This window comes from Phyllostomus discolor, chromosome 2 (genome assembly GCF_004126475.2).
Source record: "Phyllostomus discolor isolate MPI-MPIP mPhyDis1 chromosome 2, mPhyDis1.pri.v3, whole genome shotgun sequence".
NCBI classification, from domain to species: domain Eukaryota; kingdom Metazoa; phylum Chordata; class Mammalia; order Chiroptera; family Phyllostomidae; genus Phyllostomus; species Phyllostomus discolor.
The window spans coordinates 193596551-193615636 of record NC_040904.2 but is presented as its reverse complement, the minus strand read 5'-3'; the positions used below and the strand labels follow the sequence as shown (position 1 = coordinate 193615636).

Here is a 19086-nt window from a genome sequence, read left to right as displayed (position 1 = left end):
CACCCTCACCCCCTCCAACATACTCAGGCACCTCCCTTATCTCATATTTGTACGCCTTCACTCACCTGGAGATTCACACTCTGGATTCACATGGTCCTCCAATTCAGTTGCCTCTTCTTTTCCACGCAGGCACAGCGGCAACAAAAATGTACTTCTGCAGGTGACTTTTAGGTTAATTTTCAAATGTTCTCCTTAGCTTGCTGTCTGCCTTACCTGGGTCCTTGTGTTCTCACAGTAACTCGGGGAAGGAGGTTATGCATGTCACTGTTCCTGACAGTATCACCACGTGGAAGGCCGTGACTTTTTGCACCTCTCAGTCCAGTGGCTTTGGTCTTTCACCCACTGTTGGCCTAACTGCATTCAAGCCATTTTTTGTGGATTTGACTCTCCCTTACTCAGTAGTTCGTGGGGAATCCTTTCGTCTTACTGCCACTATCTTCAATTACCTAAAGGATTGCATCAGGGTAAGAACTGGGGGTACAGGAAACAGGTGCCATCCTCAAAACCAGAGCCTCCACAGTGAGTTTTCCCTACGTTGGAAGCGTACTGCTTTCCCTGGGAAAGAGATGCAATGTTGGTGTCTTGGCCCCCATGTTTTCCTAAGCCTGTGAGTTTTGTCTCCTTTACTTACATCCTTTATTGCTTAAACATTCTCTTCAGGTTCAGACGAACCTGGCTAACTCAGAGGAATACCAGGTGGAATCATGGGCAGATTCTCAGGCCTCCAGCTGTCTTTGTGCTGATGAAGCAAAAACTTATCACTGGAATATCACAGCTATCAAACTGGGTAAGAGAAGGAAAGCACAGAGCGAAAGCTCTGAGTTTGAGAACTCCATCCTTTCCTCCACTGCATTTGCTTTGTTTCCTCTTTCCTATTCTTTTTATTAGCCTCTATTTTTCTCCTCCCTAAGTCTCTGTTACAAATAAATAAGCAAATACTCTCTGGTAGATAACCTAAACAATTATCCACACTGTACTACTTTGAGCATGAAAGGGCGAGCTTTGTAATATTTATGCCAGGAGAAGAAAGGCTATGTGGTCATGTTCCTCATCTGGGCCAGGCACTGTTTGAACTGCTGTACATGTATTAAGTCATCTCATCACCACACTAACTCTAGGAGATATCATTTGCTCATGGATTAAATCCGTGCAACTCAAAGTATAGTCTTTCAATGTAAGAGTTATCTACTGCTGCTTAACAAATCACCCTCCAGTATAGTGGCTTGAAAGAACAAACATGATCACACAGTTTCTGTGGGTCATTAATCTGGGTGCAGCTTAGCTGGGTGCCTTTGGCTCAAGGTCTCTCATGAAGTGGCAATCAAGCTATGTTCTCATCTGAAGATCTTGACTAGGAGAGGATCCATGTCTAAGCTCATTCCACAGTCTCTGCTCCTGCACACTGGACCAGTATCATTCGCATCAACTGGAAGCGTGTTAGAAATGTAGAATACAGGCCCCTACCCCAGATCACCTGAACCAAAGTTTGTATTATTAAAAGATCCCCAGGTGGTGGGTATGCCATTAAGTTTAAGAAGCACTGGCCCTGGCCAGGTAGCTCAGTTGGCCCGATATACCAATGTTCGGGATTCGATCCCCGGCCAGGGCACATACAAGAATCAACCAATAAATGCATCAGTAAGTGGAACAACAAATCAATGTTTCTCTCTCTTAAATCAATAAAAATTAAAAAAACAAAAGTTTAAAAATTTTTTAAAAATGTAAGAAGCCTGGTCCAGTGGGGAAGAGACCTCACTGGTACCTCTGGCAATACCTTCCTTTATCCTTCTCTCTTCTCAGGTCATGTAAACTTTACAATCACTACTAAGCTTCTGGACAGCAACGAACTCTGTAGGGGCCAGAAAGGGTTTGTTCCGAAAAAGGGCCGGAGTGACACACTCATCAAACCAGTTCTGGTCAAGGTGAGTTTTTTGCAGGCTGAGCTTCAGAGGTACAGACAGGGATGTTCCATGTGTGTCTAACATACAAGTTAGCCTCTCACTGCAGCCTTATCCCAGCTCCAATTTGGTAGCTCACCTTTCTTCTTCCCTGGCCCCTTTCTAACTGGAATGATTTACTTAACCCATCTCAATGGCCTATGAAAATGCCTGATATACTTTGTTGGTGTCTGGTGCTTCATAGACACTCAATGAATGTCAGTTTCTCTTATTAAAATCCCTAAAGTCATCATTAGCTGCTTTTTTGTCCCATTATAAACCCTGTTGTCATCCTGCTTCTTGGAAGTTTCCCAAGCTTGTCCTTAGTTCTTGCCCTCATCCAGAAAGAATTTTGGTGAGAGGCTCATCCCTGGGTTGGAATGGAATCCTCCTGAGCCTCAAAGAGATGCTGTGCTCTCTCTAGCTCTGAGAGAAGCCGGGAGGGGCTTCTTCTCCCCATTTTCCTTCCCCTGCCTATGCCTTCAGTGCCACCTGCCCTGAGATTCATCTTCATTGTCTTTTCCCATCATTGTCTCTCTTTATGTCAGCCCGAGGGTGTCCTTGTGGAGAAGACCCACAGCTCATTGCTGTGCCCCAAAGGTAGGAGAACTCAGAGAGGGGTTGGTGGGGAGAATTCCCTTAGGCAGCAGGAGATATTCTTAGGCAAAAGGAGGAATATACAGGACAAGAAGTTATGGGGGCACCCAGGGGTGCCATCCCAGAAGGGGCCAATTAGCTGGGAGGCAGGATGAAGAGAAAAATGTACAACACAATCATGGCTCTCTTTGGAATATATTTTCAGCAAAGATTATTATGAATAGGTGAAAAAAATCTGCCTCCATCCCACAGAAAGCACGGGGCCCAGAAAACCTTGGGTTATGAAAAGTTTTCCTATGGTTTGGGCTCGAGAACCCCACTATTTCCACCTTCTATCTTTTATCGTTTCACTTTTTTCCCTGCCTCTGACAGGAAAAGTAGCCACAGAATCCATTTCCCTGGAACTCCCTGGAGATGTTGTTCCTGATTCAGTCAAGGCTTACATTACTGTTCTGGGTAAGCAGTTAAAAAACCTTGGCTCAAAAAGGCAAAATGGAGCCGGAGGCTGCCACGGTGTGGAGTGGGGTGGGCACGTGAACCTATCTGAAGGAAGATGTGGTGGATTAGAAGTGATGAAGGGAAGAGAGCCTGTTTTATATAGTGGGTGGTACAGCCAGTACGTAATAGTACAGCTGGGATTAGACAAACTTCGGCTCTCATTGAAAACAGAAAGGGGTCTGGGCAGGAGGACACTGAAGGTCACTGAAGCCTGATATGTATTTAGGTTTATGTTGTCTATCAGTTGGGTGGGAGGGAGACAAAACATTTACAGCAGCCATTTAAAAAATGAGGAATTTATCTATTTGAGTATGGTTTGGGGAAGACTTGACCGTAATTACATAGGCAGGGCGCTTCACTCCTTTGGGCAAGGAGAGGGAGTGAATGGAAAAGCAGGAGCTTGAAAATCACATTAACCTGAGTTAGAATCCCAGTGTTAGCATCTACCAGCCGTGTGACCTTGAATAAGTTAATGAACAAGCCTGATCCTTCTTTCCCTTTTGTAAGGCTGTGATAATAACCTGCCTCTCGGCATTGGTGTAAAGGTTGATATGAAGTCCCCAGCACAATATCTAGCTTATAGCAGAAGCCCTAAACATGTTAGGTTCTTTCTTTACTCCTACTCCCTTTCCAAATCTCTTCCAGGTTAAAATGTGTCCATTTTGACTGTATTTCATTCATAGCTCTGGGATGGCACTTACAATACTGTAACTGTACTCCAGCTCACTGTCTGGCTCCTACAGTGCATTGTGAACTCCTTGAGGACAAGGGCCAGGTCTTCATTATTTCTGTTCCTACCAAATTTCCTGAAACGTGCTTGATACTCAGTACATATTTTATACATTTGAATAGAACTCCATGGATGAAATACCGGTGTTCATGAATCATTTAGTTCAGGTTTTCTGGCTTATGAATTATATGGAGGGGTCAGTAAATATAACTTAAAAAGTGGTATCAGATTGTGTGTGCTCGGGAGGGACTTGGTGACTTGGAGGGTCATATTTATATGCAGTGGGGGAACTTAGAGACTGAGTCTAAGTATTGCAGGTTTTGTTAAATCACTCATCATCTCCAGTGACATGGTTTTTAAAAGCCCTAAACTCTCTCAGGTGGCCTACGTACCTTTCTGTATACTGCAGCATCTTGTACATTCCCAATATGGGAGTACTATATTATTTTGTTTATAATGAATTATAATTATAACGTATTGTTATTGTCTGCCCCTCTGACTATGAGCTCTTAGAGGTGGAGACTGTGTTTGCCTTACTGCGCGGTCTCTCAGGCCACAGAGTAGATACCCACTGAACGATAGCTAATACATGTTAAGCTAATGATAACAACTCCTAAGCATTCCTTCTTTTACCACCACCTTCTTTCTCCTTTTTTTTTTTTTTTGATCCCAGGAGACATTATGGGCACAGCCCTGCAGAACCTAGACAATTTGGTGCAGATGCCAAGTGGCTGTGGGGAGCAGAACATGGTGCTTTTTGCTCCCATCATCTATGTCTTGCAGTACCTGGAGAAGTCAGCACTGCTGACCAAGGAAGTCAGGTCCCGAGCAGTGGGTTTCCTGGAGCAAGGTGAGTTGGTTAGATCTTCCTTCTTGGATACCTCCTCGAGGCCCTTGATAGCTTGATAAGATACTGGGAGGCTCAGTCCCTGAAATGTCCCATGGCCTTAAAAGCCATGGGGGTGTTTTTTGAAGTTGTCACTGTGATCTAAAACCATCTCTGGCTTCCCAGGGTACCAGAAGGAGCTAATGTACAAACACAGCAATGGCTCATACAGTGCCTTTGGGGAGATGGATGGAAATGGAAACACATGGTAATATTGCCCAATGCTCAATGAGTTCTGTACCCTGGAGCATGATCCCTGAGTGGAACTATTCCTCTGCCTGCCCCTTTAAGCCCATTCCTTCTTGCACTCTCTCCTCCACCTCTTTCATTCTGCTTATTTCAGCCGCATGAATGGTTTTCTCTCTGACCTTGTGCCTCCCCAGTTCTTGTTCCCATTCATGCCTATAAATGCCTCCCTTTTCCAGGCCTTCTACGGCATTGTATTTCCTCAACTTCCCTTCTGGTACCATACACCAGAATAAACTATAGAACTATCATACCCTCACCTACAAACGCCCCTTCATGCAATGTTTCCCTCTTTGCCCATATAGGCTGACAGCCTTTGTCACCAAATGCTTTGGTCAAGCTCAGGAATTCATTTTCATTGATGACAAGAACATCCAGGACGCGCTCAAGTGGATGGCGGGAAACCAGCTCCCAAGCGGCTGCTACGCTAATGTGGGAAAGCTCCTTCACACGGCTATGAAGGTGTGGCTCTGCCTGGGGGCTGGCTGCCCACCACTGTGTCTGGGAGGAATTGTACCTCTGATGGAGCAGAGTCAGACGAGCACTGGCCTGGGAGCTGGTGTTGTTCACTCGGCGTGGTCTCTGGGTGACTTGGTCGATATACTTAACCATTCTGAGCCTCAGTTTCCACATCTGTAAAACGGGAACATGTTCTAGAACTTGGTTCTCAAAGCATGATCCCAGATCCATTGCATCAGCGTCATCTAAGAACTTGCTTAAAATAAAAATTCTAGCCCCTGCACCAGACCTACTCTGAGAAACTCTGGGGGTATGGACCAAAATTTGTGTTTTAATAAGCCCTTGTGATTCTTCTGCTTGCTACAGTTTTCTTTTTTAGGTTTGATTATTTATGTTTTCATTCTAAAATTTTTTATATTTTTATTACAGTTGATATTCAATATTATATTAATATCAGGTATATACTATAGTGTTTAGACATTTATATAACTGATCCCCTTAATAAGTCTTGTACCTACCTGATACCATGTGTAGTTATTACACTATTGTTGACTATATTCCCTAAGCTTTACTTTACATCCCCATAACTATTTTGATACTTGCTAATGCTTGATAACCACCGGACTAGAATATTTCTGAGCCTTTTACTATCTCTAAATCTGAAGCAAAGCCATTTGCTTTGGTGGGGACTAACAGGCAGCCCAGTGTCTTTTGTAAAAGGGTTTTACTCTCTGCCGGACATTATTCTAAGTTCTTTGTTTATTTGATATCATTTAATATTTACAACAAATCACTGAGCTAGGTACTGATATACCTCTCTTTTTTTAAAAGATTTTATTTATTTATTTTTAGAGAGGGAAGGGAGGGAGAAAGAGAGAGAGAGAAACATCAATGTGTGGTTGCTGGGGGCCATGGCCTGCAACCCAGGCATGTGCCCTGACTGGGAATCGAACCTGCGATGCTTTGGTTCGCAGTCCATGCTCAATCCACTGAGCTACACCAGCCAGGTGATATACCACTCTTAATCACATTTTACAGATAAGAAACTAAGGTTCAGAGATTAAGTGACTTGCTCCAAGTGAATGCTAATGACTCGTAGGACTAATATGAACTATAGCAACTGGACTCCGGAGACACTGCGCTCACCCACTCCCTGCCTTGCCTGTCCCCTCCCAAACACAGCGGGAGGTGCTGATGCTGCAGGACAGCTTGTTCAGTTCAGAACATACCAGTGAAAGGAAGATTTGTATGAACTTTCCTAGAGAACTTATGTAGAGTGGTATTCTAGGTATTGCAGGACCTGGAATAAAAGCCTAGAGCACTGAAGAAAAGAAAACTCAGTGTAAGGTTTGTTAGCACTCCTTACACGGCATCTGATCAGTGCCCCTCCCCCTACCAAGCAGCTTTCTTCTCTTACACTGTGTCAAATATACCCTGGAGTAGTGCAAGCCAGGACCTGACCGGAACAAGGCCCCAGAGGATTTTCTCCCCTTCTCTGATTAGAGTCAGCTAGTCTATTGACTGTCACATGTGCAGTCAATCTTAGTGGTCTGCACAGGAGCTCCAGAGTTAAACTCCCTGGGTTCAAATCCCAGTCCTAAATGATTAGCTGTGCAGTCTTCAACAAGCTACTTAATCCTTTTATGTGTTTTTTTCCTTTAATCTACACAACGAGGATAATAATGTAGATGAAATATTTTTTAAAACTTGCTAAATCTTTCCGTGAAAGATATTAAACAGGGAAAGTGTCAATTAATCTCCCCAGAGGAGGAGGTGGGCTTTGTGCTACATGAGGGGACATCCATTTGAGGAGGCTCAGATTTTGTAAGAATCTGAGAAAAAGAGTCTCTTTATCCCCCCTCCCACCGCCTTCATTTTTAACCTGTCGTGTTTTCTAACCCCTTCTCCTGGGGAGCTGAGGACCTCCTGTTACCTCTCTTAGGCTGCTGTTTAAGGTTGTGCTGTTGTTGAAATCCAGCCAGTTCCCCCTCCTTGTGTGTCCTGGAGGCTTGGGGTTGTGTGTGTGTGTGTGTGTGTGTGTGTGTGTGTGAGAAATAATCCATCCATTGGGGGGAGGGAGACTATTTTGTCATTGGCACACAATTCTCGCCTGGGCTGGCTGCTTCCCTGACTTACTGCCTCCCTTCTTCCCTCCAGGGTGGTGTTGACGATGAGATCTCCTTGACCGCCTACATCACAGCTGCTTTGCTGGAGATGAAGAAGACCACAGATGTGAGTTTCTCTGGCTCCTCTTCTCTATGGTCATCTTATCTTGCCTATTTCTAGAGAAATTTACTTAGTTTTGTCCCTAGTCAGCCTTTTGAACTCAAAGGAGATATGATGATTTCCTTATCACTTCCCATTTTATAAGAAGTGCCTTGTAAATTCACTTCTTCTCTTTCATTTTTTAGGACCCAATGGTGAGTCGGGGTCTGCAGTGTCTCAAGAATTCTGCTTCCTCCACCACCAGCCTCTACACACAGGCCCTGCTAGCTTACACGTTCTCTCTGGCTGGGGAGATGGACATCAGAAACATCCTTCTGGAGCAGTTAGATCGTCAGGCTATCATCTCAGGTATGTGGTCACGTTATGAGTTTTTGGAAACTGTGAAAATATGCTGTGAATTATCTATCATTTTTCCTAGTCTCCATAGTCCCACATATATTCAATTCTAAGGTTCATTTTAGTAAAAGTTATTGTCATAAAATGATTGCTGAGAGTTTTGGGGGAAAGCCCATGTAAGTCCTCAAAGGCGCTGTTACACTTCCAACATGAAGGGAAAATGGATGGTAGGAACTAGTCAGAAAGCTTCCTGGAGTTGTAGAATCGCCCTTTTGCAGGTATTTAATAATTCTTTGGTGTAAGATTATTGGAGTTGATGGGGTAAGACTAAAACTTAGAGATTTCTCAAGGTGCCTTTAAAATTTTGGATGTGTGTAAGATAATAGTTGCTATTCTAGTAGATCTTACACATAAAACATTAATGCATTTTATTTATCTAGCTGTGTATTTAAAATTATACTTCTGGGAAAAATTTAATTGCAGCTTTCCTTTGTGCAAATGTCATTGCCAAGTTGCCCTCTCATGTGGACCCCGGGTGGTTTGGGGTCATGACATGGGTATTTCAGACAATGACATCTGTTCTAGAGTGTGTGATTTAATGTGATTATCTCTTCTCCGTTATCTTGCATTGCATGCTCACATGTTTTCTGCTATGTTCTTCCAATTAGATTGCCCTCTGTAGGTTATTTATATATTATCAATAAACATATAATTAGACTTCTAGCTTTCACTCTTCTCACTTCTGTTTGTTCTTCTTTGTCTTTGACCCTTGGTTGTCATTGAGGGTGGTTTTTTAAAATTTTTTTAAATAGATTTTAGAGAGAGAGAGAAAAAGAGGGGGGGACCCAAACATTGGTTTGTTGTTTCACTGATTTATGCATCCATTGGTTGATTCTTGTATGTGCCCTGACTGGGGATCAAACCTGCAACCTTGGAGTAGCAGGATGACGCTCTAACCAGCTGAGCTACCTGGCCAGGGCCATAGAGCTTTGGCTTGGTCTCATCCTCTATTTGCTCACCTTCATTAACATTTCTTCTATGGTTTCTCAGAGTTCTTAGGCATGCTCTACCATATTTATTCTTCTTAAAATGTTAAACCTTTAAGTAAAATAAATATTAAAATTAATAAAATTTTGTTAGCCAAAAACATTCCCCAAACATATAAGATTGTTTTAAGAAGTTTCTACCTACCTATTTCCATTAGCATTAGAATGTATAGATTAATGAGGGCTGTTTTCCTATAATTTCTGGAGGCATGTATTGATGCTCCCAGCTTCATTTTGAGGAATTATGTGTGAGTAAACACACACACACATTTACAAAGTGAATTTGGGAAAACCATTTCCATTCAAGACCTTCCTATCTATGCTTCCTTCTCCATAGGAGAGTCCATTCACTGGAGCCAGAAACCTACTCGGTCATCGGATGACAGCCCTTGGGCTACGCTTGAGGCTGTAGATGTGGAACTCACGGCATATGTATTGTTGGCCTGGCTTAGCAAAGCTAGTCTGACTCAGAAGGAGTTAGCCAAGGCCACTGGTATAGTGGCTTGGTTGGCCAAACAACGCAATGCATACGGGGGCTTCTCTTCCACTCAGGTAAAGAGCCTGCTCTCCTAATGCCACTTATCATGTGGGGATGAAGGAAAAAACTACTGCTCTTGCCCTCCAGGTCGGGCAGTTATAATTCTATAGAGAGGGAGAAAAAGCATGTGAAAAATATATAGAAGCAGTCATAAACTGGGTCATATGAGCATGTATGTAGCACGATGTTCATTTAATGCTCTTTCTTTGCAGAGTATGAAACATCATGAGAGTCATGTTTTATATGTAAAGAGGACATATACAATTATTGCCAAATTTATATATTAACAATTTAGAAAGCTAATTATGGGGTCTAAGGATAAAAGGAAGATTTTTATGGGTATACCTTCTTCTACTATTTCAGGTTTTGAAGAGCTAGTGAAATATAGTCTAAAAAGTTTACAATCTAAAAGGAAAGCTAGAAAAAGTTTTATTCATTACAAAGCAGGGTGTGGTTATATAAGAAAGATACAAAAGGCACAAAATGTTGAATACAAAAAAGATAGAGGAAAATTAAAAAGAAAGGAACAAAAAGGAGAGGGGGCTCTCATCTGCTTGAGGGATAAAAGTCTTCACAGGGGAATGGCACTTGAGGTAGATCTAGAAGAATGTGTAAAATTTTGCTGGGCAACTATTGAAATGAAGTGGAAATGGCGTGAGTAGAGACACCCATTTGCAAAAGGACAGAGTAGCTGTTGGGAAAACTGGTTTACGTGAAGCATAGTGGGACTTAGGTTGGAAAGGCAGGGTAGGTTCATATTATGAAGGGCCTTGCATATCAGACTCAAGTTTGTGCCTAATACTGAGGAGCTATTAATTTGCTCCAGAAAGATCAATCTGTCACTTGGTGAACAGGATGATTTAGAGGTTGGGAATCCTGGATTTGAAGAGATCAGGATATTATTTCATTTACTTAGGTTAGGGTGAAGGAGAAATTGAATTAGTGGGGTTGCAGTAGGGGGGAAAGGGTATGACAAATGTAAATAATGACATAAAAATGATCAGAGGATAGCAAAGAAAGTCATCATTAATTCATTTGTTCTGTGAATGTTAAAACCTACCATGTCCAAGTGGCCAAGGATACAGAAGTAAACAAGAAAACACACAGAGGTTATATTCTTGTTGAAATTAGGGCCAGTTTTATTAAGGGTATAACATGTAATTTAGGCCTGGAAGAATGAAAGATTTTAATAGGTAAAGTGTCCGGTAAAGATGTTAAGTGCAATGAGCTGGAGTATAGTAATAACTCAACTGGAACTTTAAAATATTATATGGGACCCTGCTTCCTTATTTCAGGGAAACTCTTGGCCAAATATCAGGAAAGATTTCCTTCTTGTTGAGCCCTAAATAATTATAATATATAATTATTAAAAGCAGTGGATCAAGCGTGGAGAACTCTCAGTGACAGATATATGTCAGGTTTGTTTCTGAATACAATACTTGGCTATTCTCAGAAGTTACACATCATCCACGTCAGTTTTTTGAGCTGATGTTGTGTCCCATTCCTTGAATTGCTTCACATGTCCAAGCAGTGAAGACCTCCGTGGCTCTAGTTCACAGAGGGTAGACAAAAAGTTATCAAGCTGCACAGGTATAACTTGTTCACAGCTTCCCCGATGTGGTGACATGTCTTCTTATTTTTATGTGATAGTGTAATGTCTAAATATGACTGTTCTTTTTCATTTGGGATAGGAGGAAGTGGGTTCCTTTATTCAGTAATAGATATTTTACCAAGTGTCGAGACTGTAGAAATTCTCAACACAGACTGAGATATGACAGTTTTGCTGAATACCTCATTCTTTTTTTCTTTCCCCTAGTTGCACTTTATATAAATAAAGATCAAATGTTTTCAGAGTGAAAAGGTTTGAAGTACATGATGCTACATGGTGTTATTGACAGGTTACCTGTCTTATTCCCAGATGAAGAAAAGGTCATCACATGGCAGAATGGCTAAGAAACCTTGGCTGGCAAGGAAGGATTTCCTAATACCCTTTCCAACTGTGCCATAAAAGATTATTACATTTAAATAATTTGAAAACTGTGCATTTTCTAGGGCTACCCAGTTGCTGCTGTTTCCTCCTCAAATAAGAAAACTGTAAAATGTATACTGAACAGATATCCACTTGCTTCTAACAATAGCCTATTTTGAAGCTAGGTTTGGTTGCCAGATATGAATGTGTAAGGTTAGCCTACTGACCTATGGATGTTCAATAATAACTTGATGGAAATTTTTCTATACAAGTGAGACACTATGATTTCTGTATCGGCTTCCCCAGTCCTCACGAATGTGGTTTTTAGATATTTAAAAGATGTATCATCTAAGCTAGCAAACCACCACCAGGTCTGTAGGTTATAGTGTTGTTTGAGGTTAATTGCAATGGCTTACACAATGGTAAGCATATGCTTGCTCGTGTTCCTCAGGATACTGTAGTTGCTCTCCAAGCTCTTGCCAAATATGCCACCACTGTCTATGCGCCATCTGAGGAAGTCAAGCTGGCTGTAAAATCAGCTGAGAATTTCCAGCACTCTTTCAGTGTTCAGGCTGCCAACCGGTTGGTACTCCAGCAAGAAACTCTGCCCAATGTCCCTGGAGTGTACACCTTGGAGGCCACGGGCCAGGGCTGTGCCTATGTGCAGGTAAGGAGAGATCCAAGAGAATGAGTGTGTGTTGGAAAGGAGAGTCTGAGGGCATCTTCCCCTCGAGGAGAACCTTCTCTCTATGTACCTCATGTATAACGAAAGTAGTTTCAACCATACGATTTCTAAAGTTCTTCTCAACTCAAATTTATTTATTCCTACTAGACGGTGCTGAGATACAATATTCTCCCTCCTAAAAATGTGGAGACCTTTAGTCTTAGTGTGGAAATGGAAAAAGCTAGATGTGCCCAACCAACTTCACCTCGATCCTTGACTCTCACGATCCACACCAGGTGAGGAAAGCAGAGGTTGTGGTGGGGGCACCTGGATCATAGAAGCTGAATTGGGATTTGTGTGCATGTGTGTTTGTGTGTGGGTTGGGATAGAGCAGGCTGAGAGTGAAAATCATAGGCTCACATAGGCTTGCTTCTTTCTGCCCTCAGTTACGTGGGGAGTCGCAGCTCTTCCAACATGGCCATTGTGGAAGTGAAGATGCTTTCTGGGTTCAGCCCCATGGAGGGCACTGATCAGTTAGTAAGTCACTTCTCTCTTCTTCATTTAATAGCTCCCAGGGGACCTAATGTTATCATTAAAAAGCTGGTAAAATGGCGTCATAGTATATATACACAATTCATAACTGTGTTATCTAAATGAACTACAAAGGTGCACCAGATGTATGAGATGGAACCTGGAATAGTCTTTGTTCCTTTTCTTACCTTTGTGCAGTACATGCTGTTTCCTTCATCATGACAGAGCTGTGGGAGACTCCCCTAGGGCACAGGGAAGGCTCTGGATCTCAGTCTCCATTTTTCCCTCTTTCTTATTCAGCTTCTCCAGCAACCACTGGTGAAGAAGGTTGAGTCTGGAGCTGACACACTTAACATTTACTTGGAAGAGGTAGGTATTCAAGAACCAGACCAAAGAGCTTGATTGTTTATGCTTTGCAAATTCCCTTCCAATCTGTATACACTAGTGTGCCATGCGCAGGGATGAGGGTCCTGAGAGACTGAGTTCACAGCCACGGAATGAATTCTGCCTCCGTGCTGGTGTACCACCGAATAGCCTCGTGTCCTTCAGGGCAGCACCGCCGCACAGACACGAAATGTGAGCCATTTGTGCCATTTGAAACTTTCTAATGGCACCTGTTAAAAAGTAAAGAGAAACATAAAATTAGTTTTAACGTAAATATGTTTTATTTAACCTTATAGGCCCCAAATATTTTTATGTCGCCATATAATTAATATAGCAAGTGTTAATGAAGTATCTTTCTTCTTTGTTTTTTCTTACTACATCTTTGAAATCCAGTTTGAGTTTTACTCTTCCAGCACATCTCCATTCTGACTGGCCGCATTTCAAGTGCTCAGTGGCCACCTGCAGCATGACAGCTCTAGAGTGTAGGATAGGTGTTAGTAGCAGAGGCTTTGATGCCAGACTGCCTGGGTTGAAATCCTGGTTCTCACACCGCCTGCAAGTTGTTGAATGTCTGTTTACTCCATTGTAAAATGAGTGCGGGTAGTGGTAAAAATAGCTATTTACCTCAGCTATTGAAAAAAATTAAATGATCTAAGACATGTAAAAATATTCAGAGTGCCCTGGCTGGTGTAGCTCAGTGGGTTGAGCACCAGCCTGTGAACCATCAGGTTGCTGGTTCGATTCCCTGTGAGGGCACATGCCTGGGTTGCAAGGCCAGGTCCCCATTGAGGGTGAAGAAGAGGCAACCAATTGATGCTTCTTTCACACATTGGTAATCAATGTTTCTCTCCCTCTCTTTCTCCCTCCCTCCCCTTTCTCTCAAAATAAATAACTAAAATCTTTTAAAAGTTTACAATGTTAATATTTGACATTCCATGTAACCTTTCATGTCAACAAAACAAGTTCTCTAGGACTAGTAATCTTCTAAAAATTGTTACAAATACCTGTTTTATCTATTTTATCATATTTTATTCAACACAGGGAACAGAAGTAACCTTGCTGTGTAATTGACAGACAAGAGCACCTCCAGTGAAAATTTACTATTTTTGCTAATGTCCATTTCCAGCCCCTTCCCTCATGCCACCTCACGCATTGAACTGCAGTTTTCTTATCTCCCAGATAGCCAGGGGGGTTTGTTTTAAGTGAGTCTGGTATAGTTTCCTTTGAACAACCCTGAAACCATGATGTTAAACACTTGTGTGAGGTTATGGTGCTTTCACGTACACTTTCTTTTTAGTATCACATGCTAGAGTGGCCTGACCGAGTCCAGGAGGTAGCACAGAGCTATTGGAGAAATGTCTCTGTTTCTTTGGCTACTTCGATGTATTTCGTGGGGAAGCTGTGGGTTAAAGTAGGCCATGGATGTAGGGAAGCATGTTACAGAGGGGCCAGGAAGCTGTAAGATGCTGAGAAGAAAGAGCCAGAAAGTCAGCCCAAGGCTGTACCTTTAAGCCTGGCATAGGGCAGAAGGGACGGATCCAAGGGTTTCAGAAAATCTGTGTGACGACCAGAGGCTTTTAGCTTCCACATTACATAGAGCGTTATTTTCACTTCAGTTTTTTTAAAGATTTTATTTATTTATTTTTAGAGAGGGAAGGGAGGGAGAAAGAGAGAGAAAGAGAGAGAAACATCAATGTGCGGTTTCTGGGGGCTGTGGCCTGCAACCCAGGCATGTGCCCTGACTGGGAATCGAACCAGCGACACTTTGGTTCGCAGCCCCGCGCTCAATCCACTGAGCTACGCCAGCCAGGGCCCATTTTCACTTTAGTTTTAATATGATGTTGTATACCTTCCCCATAGCTCAACAAGAAGACTCAGACTTACACCTTCACCATCAGCCAGAGCGTGTTAGTCACAAACCTGAAACTGGCAACCATCAAGGTCTATGATTACTACTCACCAGGTGAGGGCTGAGCTTGACCAGCATCTCCCAGCATGGTCCTGCCTGATTCTTTAACATATCTCTCCTAATTTTACAAATATTGCTTCCCAAGGCAAGTAGCATAGAATTCCATTATCCAATCTCTTACAATACTTTAATTCAGTTACATGCCATTTTAAAAAGTCTTCTGCATTACAGATATTTTATAGGCTGTGGCCCACAGACCAAAAGAAAAACGTGAGCCATTGTTCTCCAAGGGCTATTAATATTCTTGCTGTGATTAATAATTTACCACAAGGGTGCAAATATCAGTGATTGGAACCTTCCTGCAATTCTGAATGTAACCTGTAGGGATCCTTTGAAAAAGGTTAAAACAGGAGCTTTTATGAAGTATTTTCTCTCGAATGTGTGAAGCCTACAATGTAATAGAATGTCATTTTGTTTCACAGAGGAACAGGCAACGATTCAGTATTCGGATCCCTGTGAGTGAGGTAAGGCCAGAAGGGAGAAGGGTGGGCTTTGGGGCTAGGGGATCTTCTTCTGAGTTACCGTTGTTGTCTTTTGGAAGCTTATTTTTTATACAGAGTGGGCTTTTCTTTTTTGTCCTAAACTCTTGAAGAGGAACTAATAATTCTCATAGTTCACATCAGAAAAAGCTAAGGGTCATTTATATATGAGGGGTTCTATGCGATTTTTAAAAACAACTTGGTTTTATTTCCTGATAGAAAATTAATGAATGAAATAATTAGGAAATGAATAATTTCCTAATTGTTTTTACATTATGTATTTTTGTTATACAAAAATACTAAGACAAAAGTGAAGAATTACTTGATTTTACTCCCTTGAGGTAACACCATTAATAATCTCATTGTGCATTTGTGAGTTTTTTTAGGTAGGAAAAAGCCCCTCTGTAATTGTGAAGACTTTCTGAGTATCATGACATCCTCTTCCATTTTTGTTTTTATTTCACGCCGCCCCCCCCCCAAGGACAGATGTTGGAGAGAGGCTGCATTAATCCTCTACGACGTGATTCTTCTGGACAGCATTCTTCTGCCTCTTAAAGCAGACCTCATTCGACCAAATGACTTGATTTCTCTAAACCATCTAGTGAGTGGCCAACAGATGGACAGGCCTGAAGCTCAGCTACTTTTGACTACTTCACAGACACTTAGATGCCAAAATAAAGGGTTGAGGGAGAAGGCTAGGGATTATCGCAGGAAGAGGGAATGCCGTGGGAAAGATCACTGAGGGAGGAGATGTGGGTTAGCCCTTTAGGAGGCTCTGTGGGAAGGAGATGGTGGTAGAGGACGGTACAGGGAAGATAAGGATGTCTTCCTGGGAGTTAAGTCTAGGGGAAGGTATTACTTAGTTAGGGCTTTGGAAATAAACTAAAAACAATAAATATTTTCCCTTGAAAAGAAAATCTGTGCAGTTGCCTCTGTGAAGGTTTCTGTGGATAGCAAAATTTCTCGTATTCTGGCTTCTTCCTTAAACCTTTTGATTCAGACTTCTCCAAGAATCCTGTTAAGGATTCAGGGAGGGGTCAGAGTAGAGAGTCCTAGTTAAGGGATGGTAGAGCAAACAGTGACTGATAACTAGAAAAGGGGCTGCCAGGCTTCTCTCTCTCTGCTTTTCTCCTGCGTGATCCCCCAGCACTTACGCACACGGGAAACCCCTCATCGTGTCAGCGCTTCCTCGGTTCAATGGCTTTGTTTTGGAAACAGGTTTGGAGGCAAAGGGAAGGTAGAAAAAGATGAGTGATATTTAAAGCAAAGATTGCTAAATAATTACACACTTTACCCTCTATGTCTGCACTCTGCTACTGCTCCTCAAGATGCTGACCTCTGAACAACAGAGTTAGGGAAAAGTCAGTCCATGATGTAGAGATATAGTTCTCTGAGCCCAACGCCACATGAACTATTCATTCCCTGTCTCCTCCCTCAAGACTCTGCCCTGGTCCTCCGAGGAGTTCCCAAATTGAGAGAAGATGGGGAACACACTCAAAGGAGGCAACCTTGATGCCTGCTTTACCCCTCAGGTACTACAGGAAGAGAGCAGAGAGAACTCCGGAGAAGAGAGGGCCGTCATGGACACACTCCTCCTACTCACAGAAGGCTCCACCCTCGATTACGTTTGGCTCTGTAGCTTCTACCAGAGCAGCGTCATGGCCTCCATGCTCCCCACCCCGACCCTGCCCGCCCACTCACACTGTTTGCAGTGGAGATAGAATGGTGATCCTCAAGACACAAGAAGTTATATCTGGGCAGAAAACATTTTAAATCATTACAGAAACTATTCTTGTATCTTTAGGGCTTCTGGTAGGAGAAAAATAACATTTTCATGACAAATCATCAACTACACTGAAAAGAAAGATGTTAATGAGAAAATTTACATTGTTCAGCTTACTAAAGTGCAAACATTTGTGCATACTTCAGAAGTAAGGTGCTTGTAAGGGTTAAGTGACCCTTGGTGTCATAGTACATACAGTGAATTCTCCATATATGTTTTTATTATATGCCAGGTACTCTACCAGGCCTGAGAATGCAAAAATAAAATGAAGTTTTATCCTCTAGGAGCTCATAGACTAGTGGAGGGAGAAAATAAACAAATTAACCGTTAAAATGCATTGTGCCAAAATGTAATCAAAAAGTTACAAAAAGCTATGGAAGTACATAGGTCAGGCACCTTCCCAGGCTGAGGTGAAGGAGTGATCAGGAAAAGCTTCTCCAGGTTGAGCCCAGGGCTCAGGTGAGGCTCACCGCTGCCAGGGACTGACTGAGTGCAAGACAGGACAGTCAGGGAAGAGTCTGGGGAGACTGCCAGGATTCTAGGCTGTGGGTTATGTAGGAGAAAAACACCTTTTTCTCTTCTACCCTCTTATATTCAGTGGCTGAGGCCTGTGAATTAAATTGGCAAAGAACAAATAAAAAACCAAAGAGATTTATGGGAGAAAAGGTTTATTTTACATGAATATGGTGGTTTAACATGAAAAAAGTGAAAACGGGGGGAAAAGGTACAGAGAATAAGAAGCATAAAGAGTAGGCACAAAATACAAAGTAGTAGACAGGGGGCAGTTAAGAATAGTGTAGGAAATGGAGAAGCCAAAGAACTTTTATGTGCAACCCATGGACATGAACTAAGGGGAAGGGGAATGCTGGATGGTGGGGAGGTGCAGGGCAGAGGGGGATAAAGGGGAGAAAAATTGGGACCACTGTAATAGCGTAATCAATAAACTATACTTAAGAATAAAAGAAAAAGCCCTGGCTGGCGTAGCTCAGTGGATTGAGCGTGGGCTGGGAACCAAAGTGTCCCAGGTTCGGTTCCCAGCCAGGGTACATGCCTGGATTGCAGGCCATAACCCCCAGCAACCGCACATTGATGTCTCTCTCTCTCTCTATCTCCCTCCCTCCCTTCCCTCTCTAAAAATGAAAATAAAATCTTTAAAAAAAAAGAATAAAAGAAAAAAGGGAAAACAGGCCCTGAGACTTATATTACTATTTTAACAAAGGGTGATAAACTGTGGAGAAGTGCCAAAACAGAGAAAGGGGGTTGTCTTCCAGGGGCAATAAATTATAAGACGGCAAATATATGGAATAAAGGAGTGGAAGGTAAGGGCTTTTTTAGTAAGGTTTGTTCTTGCAGATACAAGTCAGAGCTGGCTTTCTCTCTCCTGCGGTGAGCGTTGTTCTCCTGGTATGGGACAGGAGGACCACCTGCACTAAGGGAAATAAATTCCTGCCCCGCTTTCAGGCAGAAAGGGGCATGCCGAGTACCTCTTGTGTGTTCCCCTCCAGCTCCATCTGGGGTCTTCTAGCCTCACGCTTTCTTCTCTGGCAGTACCAAGCTCCACTTAGTTCCCTATTCCTACTATGCTCTCTGATAGTTTTGATATATGTTTTTATCACACTGCATGGAAAGCCTTTCCATCTTTTCTCTGCCTGGAGGACTTCCACTAGTCCTATCAGGTATGGTCTTCAAGGTATGTTTTCTGCTCTAGTAAGTGTGTCTTGCCCAAGAACTCCCCTCTGCTCCTACACTAGTCTGTATTTCACACTGAGAGGATTTAGCAAGCTGGGGTGACCTTTTCTGTCAACCCT

General features: G+C 42.5%; 1 protein-coding gene across 1 annotated transcript in view; it reads left to right on the top strand.

Annotated features, from left to right (window-relative positions):
- Positions 1 to 17060, top strand: part of A2ML1 (alpha-2-macroglobulin like 1) — a 35401-nt gene extending 18341 nt beyond the window's left edge. The window contains exons 19-36 of the mRNA XM_028533037.2: positions 236 to 464; positions 661 to 787; positions 1801 to 1922; positions 2486 to 2537; positions 2907 to 2990; positions 4436 to 4612; positions 4775 to 4856; positions 5200 to 5356; positions 7511 to 7585; positions 7765 to 7927; positions 9299 to 9513; positions 11920 to 12135; positions 12301 to 12428; positions 12579 to 12669; positions 12964 to 13032; positions 14908 to 15010; positions 15439 to 15480; positions 15982 to 17060. Of these exons, the coding sequence (XP_028388838.1) occupies positions 236 to 464; positions 661 to 787; positions 1801 to 1922; positions 2486 to 2537; positions 2907 to 2990; positions 4436 to 4612; positions 4775 to 4856; positions 5200 to 5356; positions 7511 to 7585; positions 7765 to 7927; positions 9299 to 9513; positions 11920 to 12135; positions 12301 to 12428; positions 12579 to 12669; positions 12964 to 13032; positions 14908 to 15010; positions 15439 to 15479 (2131 nt within the window). The 3' untranslated portion in view covers position 15480; positions 15982 to 17060. The remainder of the gene's footprint in view (positions 1 to 235; positions 465 to 660; positions 788 to 1800; positions 1923 to 2485; positions 2538 to 2906; positions 2991 to 4435; positions 4613 to 4774; positions 4857 to 5199; positions 5357 to 7510; positions 7586 to 7764; positions 7928 to 9298; positions 9514 to 11919; positions 12136 to 12300; positions 12429 to 12578; positions 12670 to 12963; positions 13033 to 14907; positions 15011 to 15438; positions 15481 to 15981) is intronic.
- The last annotated feature ends 2026 nt before the right edge of the window (positions 17061 to 19086 follow it).